The sequence below is a fragment of the Girardinichthys multiradiatus genome, chromosome 6 (genome assembly GCF_021462225.1).
Source record: "Girardinichthys multiradiatus isolate DD_20200921_A chromosome 6, DD_fGirMul_XY1, whole genome shotgun sequence".
NCBI classification, from domain to species: Eukaryota; Metazoa; Chordata; class Actinopteri; order Cyprinodontiformes; family Goodeidae; genus Girardinichthys; species Girardinichthys multiradiatus.
Genome location: NC_061799.1, coordinates 20,424,778 through 20,440,018, shown reverse-complemented (window position 1 = coordinate 20,440,018; position 15,241 = coordinate 20,424,778). Strand labels below are relative to the sequence as shown.

Sequence of the window (15,241 nt, the reverse complement as noted above, 5' to 3'; positions counted from 1 at the left end):
CCAGGGTCTCTACAGAAACTGTTTTATTTCTGAACTCTCTCAAACATTTCATACAAAACAGCAAAGAGCTCTCATCTGGTTAAATTTGTTTTGTTTTTATCGTTTTTTTGTTTTTTTTGTTTTCATGTGAAAGTCCTTGGAAACTCTTAAACCAAACCAAATCCTCCCAGATAAGCGCCTCCATTCACCGACGTGTAAAAAGGTACAATAAATACAAACATAGCTGCAGTTGAGCATTGAAAAATACACTAAAAGATGAAATGAAATTCATTCATAAAGATCCATTCAAAACAAACGAAGGAGTCCCTAAAGTTTCTGTTGACATTGTGGGTGTGCAAATTAATTTGAGATTTTTCCATAATATTCTGTACAATGTTTACAGTGCTTTGATTTGTCCAAAAGGGACAAACGCAATGAGACAAAAGAGTTATGTTGGAGTTAATCACGTTGCAGTCCATTGGGTCATGAGATTAAAAAAGAAAAGTGATTTTTATTTTTTTCTCCATTTAGTGCTTCGTTTAGTCTGAGCTGGGGTTGGACCTGGCTGCAGAAGGCAACGTGACGCGTTGCTCATCCATTCGTTTTGCCTGAGAGCGCATGATGAGGCTGAAGAAGTCCTCGTCGGGTACGGTCGGACCTCGGACCGGAGGGGGCGGAGGGGCGCAGCGCTGGTCGTCCAAGCGGGAGCCCTGGGAGGGAGAACAGCAGTTTGATACTTAGTTTGGGGATTTTATTCCCTTGTTATAATTTGTTTGAAGCCATATAGTGAGTTCATTTTTCATGCTTTTACAAACTCAAAAGTCTAAAAGTTCTTAGTGCCTTTTAGGCCTATTTTTAATGTATAAATAGTAAAGTTCACAAAATTAACTGTTAATATTTAAACAGTGGTCATTTCATGGTCATTAAAGCAGGCGTCGGTGATGAACTCAGCATCTCCATAAAGCTTGCTGTGCTGATTTGGGACTGGATCAAACATATGGGACCAGCACCAGCAGGTGACTGTGGACCTCAAGCCACTTGGATGATGTGCCTCTATTATTCCGGGACCTTGATTTCCAAATAAAACACAATATTTACTTTCATCTTAAAACGTGACTTTGGATCAATTGGCAACGGTCCTGACATGTTTCTCCTATGTCCATGTGAAACACTTCTGTCTCTGGTTCCAGAGTAGCTTAGAACAACGAGCCCGCATCCTAGAAACATCTGTGTGTGGCAGCTGCAGTCAGATGTGTCCAGGACATGGGCTCGTCGTTTTAAGCCACTCTTGTATCAGAGACAAATTTGAATCTCTCTCAAACTCTTAAAAAGGGCTTTGGTTTACAATCCTCTCGAGGCTCAACGAGCAGTTTTTGGTAAGTTTTCGTTAATATGGTTGGATAAAGCAATGTGAACAGCAAACTTCTTTAGCAATGACCTTTTGTGGCTTACCCTCCTTGTGGAGGGAGTCGGTGATTGTTTGCTTACAAGTCAGCCATCTTTTCCAACATTGTGTATTTTCTGTTTCTGTATTAAAATACTTTTTTTTAACATTGATCTTATGCTCAAATGATCTAAGAAACAACATTTTGAGTTTTCATTAGCTGAAAGTTGTAAACCAAAACAAAAACAAAATTAACAGAAAACCAGCTGAACTTTATCACCTTGTGTGTAATGAATCCAAGTGTCACTTTTTGAAGTTAACTCCAAAAATATTTACTTCTAGTTCATTGAGATGCAGCTCTATAAAATCTGCAAAAACTACAGGCTGTAAGATGCGGAGAATGGATGGATGGATGGATGATTGAATGATGGTTACATCTTTACGACGGTGGGAAAAGGGAATAAAGTCTAGAATACATAAATTATCCATTCTCTGTTTTCTTTTTCTATTCATATGCGGACCTGGAAGTTCCACACTTTTCTCTTAGTTCTGTACTTTTTTAGACTATCGTAACCCAGAAAACGTTTCAAAAGGAAAGACTAGTCCCACGCAAACCAGCCCATTCTCTCCGAGGTCTAAGTAATTACCTGGCACTTGATGAGCATATCAAAGAAGTCATCATCAGGCTCTGCGTTGTCAGCGTTGGCCATCAGGTGGTTCAGCACAGCCTGGTTGCTGCTCTGATTCAGTCTCAGACCAGGCAGGCTTCCCCCCGCTGCTGACGATTCCTCCAACCGTCTGCCAGAAGATCCTGATACATTCACAGACTCTGATACAGCTGTAGATTTAAAAAAACAAAATTAAAATAAAGCATCTCTCTAAGGATTTTCTGAATTTTGTCTTTATGGACAGCAAAGACCCACATTTCCTGATGGTTCTGGGGGGTGAAACGGGCCCACTGTTCAACGAAAACCTACTGCCTCTGTCCTGTATGGAGCAGCGCTGATCATCCATACGGTTGCTTTGGAACCGACTCAGAAGGTCAAAGAAGCCTTCATCTCCAAGCATGTCAGGAGTGGGCCGCTGGGTTCAAAAGAAAACAAGAAGTTCAAAATAAAAAAAAGGTTTTGATTGTGTTTGACCATGATGATTATTAAGGGAAAAAAACGAGTCCTGTGCTACATACTTTCTGTGGTCCCTGTGCGGGTGTCTGACTTGTGTCTAGGGTGTTGCTGGTGTCCTGGAGGACCTTAGTGGAGCCTCCAGGCTTGTACTTCTTCCCACGCAGACGGCTGACAAAGAACAGCTTGGAGGAGCTCTTAGTCAGGGAGGGTTTGGACTGCTTTGTCAGGATTTCACTGCTCCACTTCTGACCCTACAAAACAGAACTAAACTGATTATCAGCATAAAAACAGCTCGAGGAGCCGCTGAAACAAAACTAAGTATAATCCTTTTTATAGCAGCAGCAACAGGCTCTGCTATGTGTGACAAGTTCTTACGTTCATCTTGTCTGGAGTGAGTTTCATCAGCTCTAGGTTCTCCATGCTGTGTCGTCTGCTCATCCTGGGCTTTGCTCCTGTAATAAAATCAGTGTAACTTGAAATTAAACAACAAACTTTAACAAGTTAAAATCCAGATTAGTTGGTCCCAAAGGTCGAAACTAGCGGCGAGTCCAAGAGGCCAAGACCAAAACGAACTTCTACCGTCGTAAAACAGCTCCGATTTCAAAAATGCCACAATGGTTTCTGCAAATGCAATGACCTAGAAACTGCCCTTACATTTGCATTTGATGGTTATTAAGACCGAAAACGATTACTAATGACTTGGGAGATGAAGGTGAGACACAGTCTGCTACTAGTGGCCTTCCTGTGTGAAACAACCTGCTGTGACAAATCTAGAGTAAGGTAAAGGCTGATTTATTTTTGACTGAAAACACTATATGTTCTGTTCTCAGTTGGTGTTTCACCCAGGAAGAGCCCTGAGGAACCACCGCCTCAGTACCTCCATCTCAGTGCAAATAACAGCTCGATGCAAAGTTCACGTCATTTTAAAGGACCCTACCATAACGTCAGCCCCTCTCAGACAAGCTGTGGGCCTCCAGAACCAACTCATCTGAATTTAAACTAAGCGCCTACTGCAGGTAGGCTATAACCTTTAAACAGAACCTCACTATTACAAAATGATCCCTTAAAGGAACAGAGCGGTGTGATTATCGTGGTTTTACCATGCAGGTTGTAGTCTATCTCCTTATTTTCGGACAGCGTAGAGTTATTTGTGCTGTAGCTCAAACCCAAAACCATCTGGAGATCCGAGACATTCATACGAGCAGTCAGCTCCCCACTCCTGTCTCCAGTCTGGAAGGAAAAAAACAGCAAAATAAGATCAGTGAAGATAACGTCTTAAATAAAAACAGCTGCTCTATTCAGGCTTTCTGCAGGTTTTTGCTTTTAATATCTAATGATTTTAACACGTAGTTGGCCATCCTTCAGTAAGCCTCATACTGGTTACTGGCAGCAAACTTTAACTGTTAGATTCAAGCCAAATATGAACTTTTCTACTATCTAGGAGATAATAAACCAGTAACATTTTGATTTTAATCACCTAAACTCTCAGTAAGTTTGTTTCTGAAACATAAGCTTATTGTGATTAAGAAACCTTTTTTTTTAGAAAAAGAAAGAAAGGAAGAAATGTGCAAACTGAAGGTGTCAAATAATCACATTTAAGACCTTGAACGGAAAATCTTTTGAAGGTAGTGGTGTCCAAACCTTTTGTTCTGTGCCGTGGGCCAAAATTAAGTCAAACGTACCCGCGGGCCAAACCAAAATAAAATACCAAACAAATTATGTTGTAAATAATTTTTACATCCTCAACAACAATAAACTAAGCAGGGAGTATTTTAAGTAAACAAATGAGGCCGGCAGATGTTTTTGCAGAAAGGGGATTTGTGAATCATCGCAGACCTAAAATTAAAAATAGGTTTTGCACGTTTGAAAGACATTCAGTTTGCATATTCTTTTGGGCTCAATCAAAAGAAAGAAACCAAAAAAAAAAAAAAAAAGTGTTTATTGTTGGTGATATGAACAGGATTTGGGTCCCTCTTTCTTTGAACACGCTTGGTGTATTTAGTTTAATAAATTAATTAAAACCAGATTTGGTGTCACCAAAGTCTGCTGTTTAATATATGTCACTGGATATATGTCGTTCTTTTTACTATAAAGTTATAGAGAATTAAAAAGTCTGGTTATTAAATGACGAATAAGTTGTGTTCCTAACATTTTCCATTGTAAGATTTTAATTTCTTGATAATAATTTTGCCCTAATTGTAAATAAAGTTTCCATCTGCATCAACCACCTGAGCTTTGTATAATTTCTTAATAGCAGTCGGGGTTTGCTCAGTATTAGTCCAGGGGCCTCAAATGGCCCCCAGGCTGCCCTTGCCCCCCCTGTGAAGAAGCTGTGAAGCACCTCTTTGCAGATCTCAAGGTGTTTCTCAGCGAAGTGCATGGCTTGATCGTGGTTCCCCAGTGCAGTGTGAGCATTTCCAAGACTCCAGCATGCTCGACCCTCCCCAATCCTATAATGAAACAGCAAGCACATAAATCTATTAACATACCATGGTCAAGACATGGCAAACATAATAAACTCTTGTATCTGTTTGTACCTGTCATTGAGGTCTTGAGCTATGATGAGGTGTTTCAGGTGATAGTCTATGGCTCTCTCATAGTCCTGCAGTAACGTGTAGGTGTTACCCAGACTGTAGCAAGCCTGTGCCTCCACAGCTCGGTCCTTCAGCTGCCTCGCCAGCTGCAGCGACCTTCTGAAAAGCAAAAGCGCAAGCTGTTTCAGTCTGAGGCGGTTCCTCCCAACATCAAAGGCTCTAATTCTTGGGAGAAACATCAGTCAAGGAACAATCCGTAACATCACATAAGGAGGAGACGTCCTCTTTTTAGACGTGCACTCTTTCATTAACGGAGCAAATTTTAGAGCAGCTTGGACTGAACAGGAAAAACAGTGACTGGGAGACTGTTTCTAACCACAGCCATTGTGTACACTGACTAGACTAACCACGCTGAGCTCCATTTGTAGCTGCAACACTTTGATACTTGCAGCTTTTACATGTATGTTAGGCTGCGAAAGTATACCATAGAACCTTTTTTTTTTTTTACATCTTGTCAGATTAGAACCATAAATGTCAATGTGTTTTATTGTGACTTTATGTAAAAGACCAACACAAAGTAGTTGAAGGAAAAGGTTGCATTGATTTAAACTTCAAAACATTTTTAAAAGTACAACTGCAAGTCTTTTGACTTGTATCTAATCCACTTTTAGCCCATTCTTCTTTGCGAAACTCCTTAAGCTCAGATTGGATCAGCAGTGGCCGGAAACATCTATTTTCTGGACTTTAACTGGACCAACAAAGAAACAAAGATATTTTCCAGCTTTAGTTGGTTGTTTAGGGTTGCTGTCATACTCAAACATGAATCTCTGCTCCTGTCTCAGCTTCCTGTTGGCTCTAACCGGATTTCTTCCAGGGATTTCCTGTCTTCAGCTACATTCATCTTCTGCTCTGAGCTTTCCTGTCCCTGCTGAAGAAAACCATCCCCACAGCATGATGCTGCCACCACTGTGTTTCAGGGAGGGGATGGCATGTTCAAGGTGATGTTCTGTGTTAGTTATCAGCAACACTTAAAAGTTTCATGATGGTCAAAAAGTGTAATTAGAGCACATTTCCTCCACTGATTTCCTGTGTTCCCAACATGTAAATGGAATTTCTTTAGGGCTTTCTTCTTGCCACTCGCACACGCAAGCCAGATCTGTGGAGTAGTAGTCTCTCCCACCTGAGCTGTGGACCTCTGCAGCTCCTCCAGTAACCATGGCATCAGGGGATTAACGTTCACCTCACTACAGCTTCCTCTCTGACCTGTCGGCTGGGTTCACACAGGTGGACTATTTTTATTAGCAGGGTGACATCTAAAGGCAATTGGTGTCATTGGATTGGAGTAAAAAGGGGGCTACATACCTATACACACCACAATGTTCAGATATGTTTTTGTAAAGTTTTTTGAAGCTATGTATTATTTTGCTTCCACCTCATGGTTATGTGTTACATCGTGATGGTGTATCACATAAAATCGCCGTTAAATTCCTTTAGGTTTGTGGTTGTAATGTGACAAAGAGTGCTTTGCAAGGCACTGTCTATACAGTATGAAGGACTGCAGAAGCACAGTGATACTGTTTGCAACTTGTACATGTCTGAATGTATGTATGAGATGTGGCTTACTTGTAATGCTCAGCGGCCACTTCAAATTCCCCCAAAAAGATAAAAGCGTTTCCCAGGTTACAGTAAGCCCGACGTTCTGCTGAGCGATCGCCAAACTCCTTAGCTATCAGCAGACGCTAAAAACAAAGCAGTATATATCACGATGACTATCCAGGGTCACATTAAACCTTACACAAACTGAGGGTTGTCAGAGTTTCCCCCCACCTGTTCATGAGAGGCCACAGCTTTACCAAAGTTTCCCAACAGGTAGTGTGTGTTGCCGAGGTTACCATAAGTCCGACCCTGAGCAGCCTGATCCCCGAGCTCCTTCACTATTGCCAGGTTTGCCCTAAAGATCCAAAACAACAAACAACAAATCCTTCAGTTTAGATAAATGCATTGACAATGAGGTCTTCTTTTATTGAAATATATCTTACTATAACTCCAGTTGTAGTAAGTTTCTTGTTAACTTACTCATAGTATTCCGCTGCTTGTCTTAGTGCTGTCATGACCTCTTCTGGGAAATCTCCAGGCTCAGCCCCGCTCCAACAAATACTTTTGCCTTTCGCATGGTACACATTGCCAAAGTTATACAGCGCTCGCGCCTGCCCAACCTAATGTGAGCCAAGAAAAAATGCAAAAGGTGAGACTGGAATTTCTTCTAAACCCCAACTGAAACCAAAGAATATTTCAATGATCGGTTTGAAAAGGTTTCTCACTTTGTCATTTATGTCCCTTGCTATGTCCAAATGCCTCTGACAGCAAACCACAGCTTCGTCAAACCGCCCCAAAACCTTTAACGTGTTGCCAAGGTTTCCACTGGCTTTGGCTTCCCCAAGCAGGTCACCAATTGTTCTAAGAGACGCATAATTTCAGTACAATAAATAAATGTATATATTTAAAGGGGAGTGGGTGTCTTGTTGAAAGTGGATCCAACCTTGTCAAGGTGAGATCATGTCGGTGGAACTCCAAAGCTTTGGCGTGGTCATGCAGATGGAAGTAGGCATTCCCCAGCTGGCTGTAGATGGCACTGAGTACCTGCAGGTCCTCTGTACCCACCTGGATTGCAGCTTCAAAAAAGGAGACGCCCGCGCTGTAGTCGCCCACCTTACAGAGCCGCTCACCCTCCAACGCCAACTCCAGACAGGACACCTCCATCCTACAGAAGAAAAGGCAGTCAAATAATAAAAATAAAGAAAACTCTAATTTCTGGGTAATCTGGTTTATCTAAAAAAAGAGGTTTAACTTAATAGAATCCCAAAAAAGGCCATTGAAAATAAAGTTGCATAAACTGTGGAAAACAGGACTTTTGTGGCAATAACCTAAAATCAAGCGGTCTAATTCTCCCTGCAACAAGGAAACAAAAATGCTTTCAAAGCATGAGGGAGTTTTTTCATGACTGCTTCCTGCCATCTACAGAAAACAATGGCTCCAAGAGGAGCTGGTTTATTATGGTAGAGCTCACATCCGTTCGACATGCCCCAGAATGTTTGTGACTCTTTCACAGCAAAAACTCACAAACCTACATTTTCTTAGGTTTGGTAACTGTTTTGAAACAAGAACTAAGTTAAATTTACCTTAGAGTTGAAAGCAGATGTTTACATACACTGTATAAAAAGACACATAACCCCTTTCCCGTCACTGTCTGACTAAACTTTTCCTCTTTAATTAAGGATGAACAGAATTATTACTTTTCTAAATGCTGGATTACTATACCTTTAAGATTTGTTTTTGTTGGTTTTTTTGTATTGTTTTTTGCAGCACTAGTGACCTTTATTTTGTCACTTTTCTTTGAAAGTAGGCGGACAGGAAATGGAATGAAGAGAGATGGAAGACGTGCAGCACCGGTCGCAGTGGCCGGGACTCGAACCGGGGGACAGCTGCGTCAAGGGCTGAAGCCTCTCTATAAATGGGCCTTTGGAAGGCCCAGATGACTATTATGTCATGGCTTTGTAAGCTTCTGATAGATTAAGTCTCAACATCTAAATTAAAATTAAGTTAATTGGAGATTAATGTGTTTTGGTGCAAAATGTGCAAATCAACAGAACAAAAGCAAAACACCCTGTAAAGATGTTGCCTGGAGGTGGTAATAGAGGGTTATAACCCACAGTGAAACAAGTCCTGTACTGACATGGGCTGAAACGCCACTCAGCGAGGAAGAAGCATTACTCCAAAAGCAACAGAAAAAGCTAGATTACAGTTTGCAAATGCACTCAGGAAGAAAGACCTTTGATTTGTGGAGGCATGTGCTGTGGTCAGATGAGACTTAATCTGAAGTGTTTGGCCATAATGACCTTTAGGAGAAAGACAGAGGGAAGCTTGAAAGCCTGAGAATACTCTCCCAACTGTGAAGTATGGCGGTGGCAGAATCATACTGTGTGGGTGTTTTGCTGCATGTGGGACTGGTGCATTTCACGGAATAGATGGCATCGTAAGGAAGTAACTGTATGTGGAAATACTGAAGCAGCATCTCAGGACATCAGCCAGGAAGTGAAAGTTTGAGGAAAAATTGGTCTTACAAAGTGCAGAAGACCTTAAACATGATGACAAATTAGACATAAAGTGGCTTAAGGACAACAAAGTGCAACAAAGGGTTTTAGAGCAACCATTCTTACTCTGCCCCATCAACCTGGGTTCCTCTGGGCCAATTTAATTTAATTTAATTTAAGAAAAATAACGATATCTTTCTATGAAACTTGCTCCTATTTTTTTGTTGTAATTTTATTTGGTTATATAATTTTAATTAGTTTTAATTATTTGTATTCTTTCTTTTTGTTTGTTCAAACAGGTCTCTCTTGTAAATGAGATCTTGATCTCAATGAGACCACATGTATAAATAAAGGGTAAATAAAATAAAATCAAATCTCAGTCACATAAGAAATATGCTGCAAATACAGTGTAAAAGGCGAGGCTGGTGTGAGAAAATGTATGTAAACATCTGAGTTTAAAGAGAGCTTAACAAAATCTCAAAACAAATCTGTCCCTCATTTAGCAAATAGGAATATTTCTGGTGACCCGAATCAGGAAAAGTTTAATTTAATGTCTATTTGTCTTTTTATACAATGTAAATAAATATTTGGTTTCAACTGTATGTTTCGGAGATTTTTGGGTCAATATTTTGGATTTAAAAAAAATACAGAATTTGGGTTTTTCTTGAGATGAAAATTAATGCACATGAAATCTTACATACCTTTAAAAACTGACTCTATATTATCAGACAATGATTGGTAGCTAATCTTTAACTGGAAGAGTGAGCAGCCCATTTGAGCAAAGCAAAAACAGTCTCCCAACTGTTTGTTATTCAGGAAACTCTGTTGTTGGGAAAAGATTAGCTTTACTTTAAACCTATCCAGCCTGTGTATGATAAGTTCTCCTCTGCTTCGCACCCAGTTATCTAAAAAAACCTCTAAAAAACAGACCAAGAACTGGGATCCTCACACAACGTAATGCCTCACATACAAGCTGCAATGGTCTGCTACACTGACGCAAAACACCAATCACAGTAGCTTGTCTCACCATGCAGCCAAGCTATAATTTGGCAACAAAAGCAAACATGATATCCTGAAAAGTCAGAGCTCAGCTTACCAGTCTTAAACCTTAAATTAGAGAAGAACACCTTTGTTTGCAACCAGCCTTACACATTATGCCATTAAACTCTATAGCTGTGGTAAATACCAGCCTACCTGCCGGCTTTCCGTGCCTTACAGCAACAACAGCAGCGGCACATGGAACACCTGAGTGGCATCTACTGAAGTTTTCCCAGGAGAAAAAAAAAAACACTTCCAGACTGTTGCTCCTTGTCTTTCTCTGAAGCATGGACAGTCGTCTTTACTCTGGATCTACTAATCAGCCTTCATCAAAAACACTTGATTAAAGACCATTTTTATTACTCATTTTAATAAAAAAATTTAAAAAAGTAAAAAATAAATGGTAAGATCAAACGTATTAGCTGCCTTACGTCATAGAGATATCTGAGCCCAGGAAACGGTTCAAGGAGACGCCAGGGATGTGGTCACAGCATTAACTTCCAATGCATGGCTGCGAGGATGTTGCTCAATCAGCACTTTCTCGGCTAATCTGCCTGTATTTCCTCCTTATGTTCTGTCTCCTGACGACCTGGTCACCTGAGATTACGTCCGTGAAGTATGCACCTGACAGATTACAGAGCTGGAGAACACTAAGTAGCCTGATTAGACCTGCCAGGCTCTGTGCTGTGGTCTAATGGAATCAATTCATTGGCATTAACCATCCAGCCAGTTTGGAGAAATCATCCCCCGCCCCCGACGATGGCTAGGCATAGATACGTCCTCTATCCAGACAAATTGGACACACATGTAGGCATACACAAAGCCAGCGGGGATGAATTTTTCAGGTCTTTTTAAATATTTACAACAGGCAGGGGCAGGATGCTGTTGCAGCAGGTTTGACCTGCTGCAGGAGCAGTATACCTGAGTTTGCAGGGGCAGCTGGCAGATACCTTGTTTGAGAAGCTCACCTGTTTTGTGTCAAAGTCGCAGACAGGTTTTCCAAGCTAAAATTCAACTTTGGCTTCTATTCTTACATTACAAACAGCAGCACATCATCAGCAAGTGAAAAGACAGATCTGATTATAAAGAGCATTTCTACACACAGCAACATTTGAAGCTACAAAAGCTGAAAAAGCCCTTCCCACTTCCAGCACTGACTGAACTTTAGGTAAGAGACGTAATATTCCTACCTGTAGCGGACATGAAAGGGCTGCTCCTCAGCTCGCATGCTAACCACTGAGCCACCGGAATCCATTGAAGTGCATAATATGAGGGAAAATCCCAGTTTCGTTCCCGAAAAAATGGTTGCGATTACAAATAAAACAAGTCAGACAAAAAAAGTGGGGGTGGGGGACACAATCTGAGGTCAAACAAAGTTAGGTAAAAATCACATAAAAAGTCACCAAGTGTGACAAAATCTGCAACAGTCGATCTGCTAAGTTTAAACTCGGAGAGGTAAACCCATGAGCGTTAGAGCCGGAGAGTTCTGAGAGTGAGTCCACACAGCCGCTTTCGTATATATTGTGTGTTTTGCGTCACTGCCTCTCTGTGAAGAGAACACAAGATGCTGGATGTGAAGCCTCTTTCTGGCTACGCGCTTCCATGGCAACACCAACCAAACAGCAGTGTGCACAAGTGGGGCAAGCAGACAGCCAGGAAGGGAGAGAGCGGGGCGGGATAAAACAAGGATGGGGCCGAGCTGTCAGTCTCAGACAGTGACTCAGTTCATCCAGGCTTGGAGTGTGTGTGTGTGTGTGTGTGTATGAGAGAGCTCTAAAGTTGCAACAAGGTGACAAAGCTGTGAATGTACCAGGATGTACTGTGTGCAAGCAGAGGGGAGAGAAAAAAAATGCCAATACAGTGTCAAAAAATATCTGAAGAAATGTTTAAAAGAGCATCTAGAAACCTGTTGGACGGAAAACCAGAAACTGGAAAAAAAAAAAGGAAAACATTCAAATCTAAAAAGCCATCCACCTCACGAGAAGAGGAGGTTAGACGAGATCCGTGAAGTAAAGCATGAAGTAAAGACCCAAGCCAGCCATTACCTAATTTCTCCATGAGGTCATACAAGCCACCATTAATTGCTTCCCCAAGTTTAAACCATAGTACCCCACCCCTCTGCATACAACACACACAACGAGAAACAGAGCAGACTCGGGATTTACTAAATGGGTTAAATTTTCAGGTTTATTACTAAGAAACTGCTAAACAGAGAAAATATTTTATTTCTCTTACAGTAGTTTGCTAAAGTATTAAACCCAGGGAACTTCCTGTTACCACTAACTTTAAAGTATTTAAATGATAGACTAACACAAAGTACTGCATAAGTTTGAAGGGAACAAAAAGTTATACAGGGTTTAAAAAAAATTTTTTTATAAATAAAAATCTGAAAAGTGTGTTCTGCATTTGTAGTCAGTCCCCACAAGTCAATACTTCATAGCACCACCTTTTACTGCAACTCCAACAGCAGGACCTCGGGGTTATCATGGGTGTCCACCTCACGTCCCGCGTGTTTTAAATGTATTTCTGCGTGACCAAAGCTGTTTCAGGCTCCTCAGCACGACATCCAGTTCTGCGGGAGCCTGGTACTGACCCATTCATTTGATTCAAGTGTGTTGAACCAATACAACATCTAAAACATGCAGAAGACTGGCATTTGAGGACTGACTTTGGACACCAATGGGCTATGTCATTCTCAGCTTTGCACATCGGGAGACAATTTTTTTTCCTGTCCTTTATTATAAAATAGCTCAGTCATACTATGTGGAAAGCATCAGTAAACAACAATTTCTACATATTTTTCACAGATTTTCAGTTGGATTTAGGTCTGGTATATTAGGGGTCTCAAATCCTGTCCATTTATATTATATTAACAGCTAAAACTATTTATTTTGTGCATAAAAAAGACAAACTGAGGTAGCAAAGTGGCTGAAATTGACAGGGGAGACAACCCTGCCCATAAGGGCATTAATAATTTACAGTCAACACTCTCAGTCATTGGTGGATAGTACCTGCATTTAATTTGAATTTAACACCTTAAATGTTCCAGAGTGTAAATAAAGTATTCCATAAATCCTGCAGTGACATCATAATGTAAACAGCTGACAAAAAAGGAAGAGTTTTGAGTTTATGATTCATTTCAGTCAGATGTTGCTTTCAGAATTAGATTTTTAGCTCTCTCATGGAAAAGCCACCCTATGAACAGAACTATGATGACAATTTAAAGTTTAACAAAAACCCTGGACTCCTAATAGAGTGCACCAACAAGCTATTATTCTACCAAAATCCATATACCTATGCAACATTTGTTTCCAAGTTTAAAAATATAAAATTTGGAACATTACCCAAATTATATATTTGGTCATCCTTTTATTTGTGCTGTTATGTGTAAGCTTATAACACGAGTTAATTCTTAGAACTTGTGGATTCTGCAGAACATGTTCCCACACATTATTAGAACCACGTGCCATTGAACGAGCCAGACTCTTCTGAAATTATGTGCCAACTGGGTGTGTTTCTGCCCTGTTCTTTTAACTCTGCTTAAACCAGGACAAATACTACTCATGTGAATGATCATAAAAAGAAAAGACTCTAATAATGATGGCCTTATGAGAGATCAGGACGGAGTCTTTTTAAAGACAGGAGGAAAACATGGTAGTTGTGATCATTGTGGTCTCTTTTCTTTGGGCCACAAAGCACTAAAATTACTACTGCCTGTGACAACTAAATCTAAATATGGGTACACCACTATTACATTGTGAGGCAGTCAAAGCCTGCATCAAAACAAAAGACCAAAATAACTTGGTTAGTTCAGGGATACTAACCGGTAATTCTTCCACACAGGGACAGGAAATCTGGGAAGCCTGGAAGGAAAAATATGATGACCATGAGCATGTACTTCCTCAGGTTTTTTTATCAGTATTTTTAACTTTTCCCCTCTATTTTAAATAGTGCCATGCAGATATAAAATAACAAACACAAATTGCTTAGTCATGGTGCTTGGATGTTTTGCACCAAACTTTTTTAGGTACGAGAAAAAGCCATCTACCATGGGGCATTTCATGCTGACCATGCATTAATTTGTAACCATCAAAGGTACGCCTGGCATACTGACAGTTAAGAGTAAATTTACTATATTGTCTTTATAATCCACTGTAATTAGATGTGGTTATATGACCTTAATAAACAATGCCCACCAACAACCAGGCAGTTGAACCACAATATTCATCGCAATGTAAGAATGTGGAAAAACGTCAATTGCAAAAGACTTCTTGAATAAATTATTTGGTAAGTTAAAACAGTTCCAGTACTACGCATTTAAACTTTCCATGCTTATAATGTAACAAAGCAATCAGAACCAAAATAAATGGGAATGAGGTATTAAACAAATGTAAACATTATTATATAATATAAGTCTGATAAAGCTTTTAGTCAAGGATTATCTGCATAGCTTGCTTATAGTCTAACGAGTGTTGACAGATGAAAGTCCTAGTCTGTCCGTGTGCATGTTTCTATAACTGTTACAAGCATGACATAATTTGGACAATAATTGGTGCTCCTGTTTAATGAAAAACAGCGGAGTCCTTTTCTTGTTTTCTTTAAAGAAGGTAGATATATATACCACGTGACGTTTTTAACAGATTTATTTAGCAGGTACAACATAATCCTATTTTGAAACTTTAGTATGAACAGAAGCACTCATCTTGTTTTCGACATGTCTCTAAAACAATATCAACTTCATTCATGCATATTCGTCTTAAATAAGCGCGTTTGACTTAGAAGCAAATAGTAAACATCAGGTACGCTGTTAGTTCATTAATCTGGGCAGCTACAAGTTAGCTCCGTTAGCTTGTTAGCCGCTAAACTTACGTTAACCGATCCAGCTCGAACAATGGTGACTTCTCTTCTTTTTTTTAAATTTCTCACAAGATTAGAACATCGCCCGCTTAAGATTCAATACCTTTATTTTAAAGGAAAAGGTGTAACGATTTCAGTTAACTACTCCATTACTCTATAACTTTGCTAAAACTTCGATTATACTCGAGTTTAAAAAAAAATCATTAGGGTTATTTTGATAGTGTTATGTGTTTC

The 15,241-nt window shown here is 40.0% G+C and overlaps 1 protein-coding gene across 2 annotated transcripts; it reads right to left on the bottom strand.

Annotated features, from left to right (window-relative positions):
* Position 1: 1 nt before the first annotated feature.
* On the bottom strand, positions 2–15,220 carry gpsm2 (G protein signaling modulator 2). 2 transcript variants are annotated; one of them, XM_047367653.1, is made up of 15 exons: positions 15,020–15,220; positions 13,975–14,013; positions 7,561–7,782; positions 7,343–7,478; positions 7,098–7,237; positions 6,849–6,972; positions 6,645–6,760; positions 5,025–5,180; positions 4,829–4,937; positions 3,588–3,717; positions 2,863–2,939; positions 2,550–2,738; positions 2,287–2,446; positions 2,011–2,201; positions 2–689 (listed from the first exon to the last, which is right to left on the bottom strand). In XM_047367653.1, the coding sequence occupies exons 3-15, from the start codon at positions 7,779–7,781 to the stop codon at positions 519–521; spliced, it is 1,920 nt and encodes a 639-aa protein (XP_047223609.1). In that variant the 5' UTR covers position 7,782; positions 13,975–14,013; positions 15,020–15,220; the 3' UTR covers positions 2–518. The 2 variants fall into 2 exon arrangements, with proteins under 2 accessions (XP_047223609.1, XP_047223608.1); XM_047367652.1 differs by lacking the exons at positions 13,975–14,013; positions 15,020–15,220 and adding an exon at positions 11,341–11,626.
* Between the last annotated feature and the right edge of the window lie 21 nt (positions 15,221–15,241).

Bases quoted from the DNA above. Each gene is read 5' to 3' on its own strand.
- gpsm2 (XM_047367652.1), bottom strand. From the start codon at position 11,405: ATGGATTCCGGTGGCTCAGTGGTTAGCATGCGAGCTGAGGAGCAGCCC. The intron at 5,181-6,644 runs GTAAGCCACATC...TTTGCTTTTCAG, and splicing joins GTGGCCGCTGAGCATTACAA to AAGGTCGCTGCAGCTGGCGA. The intron at 2,739-2,862 runs GTAAGAACTTGT...TCTGTTTTGTAG, and splicing joins TCACTCCAGACAAGATGAAC to GGTCAGAAGTGGAGCAGTGA.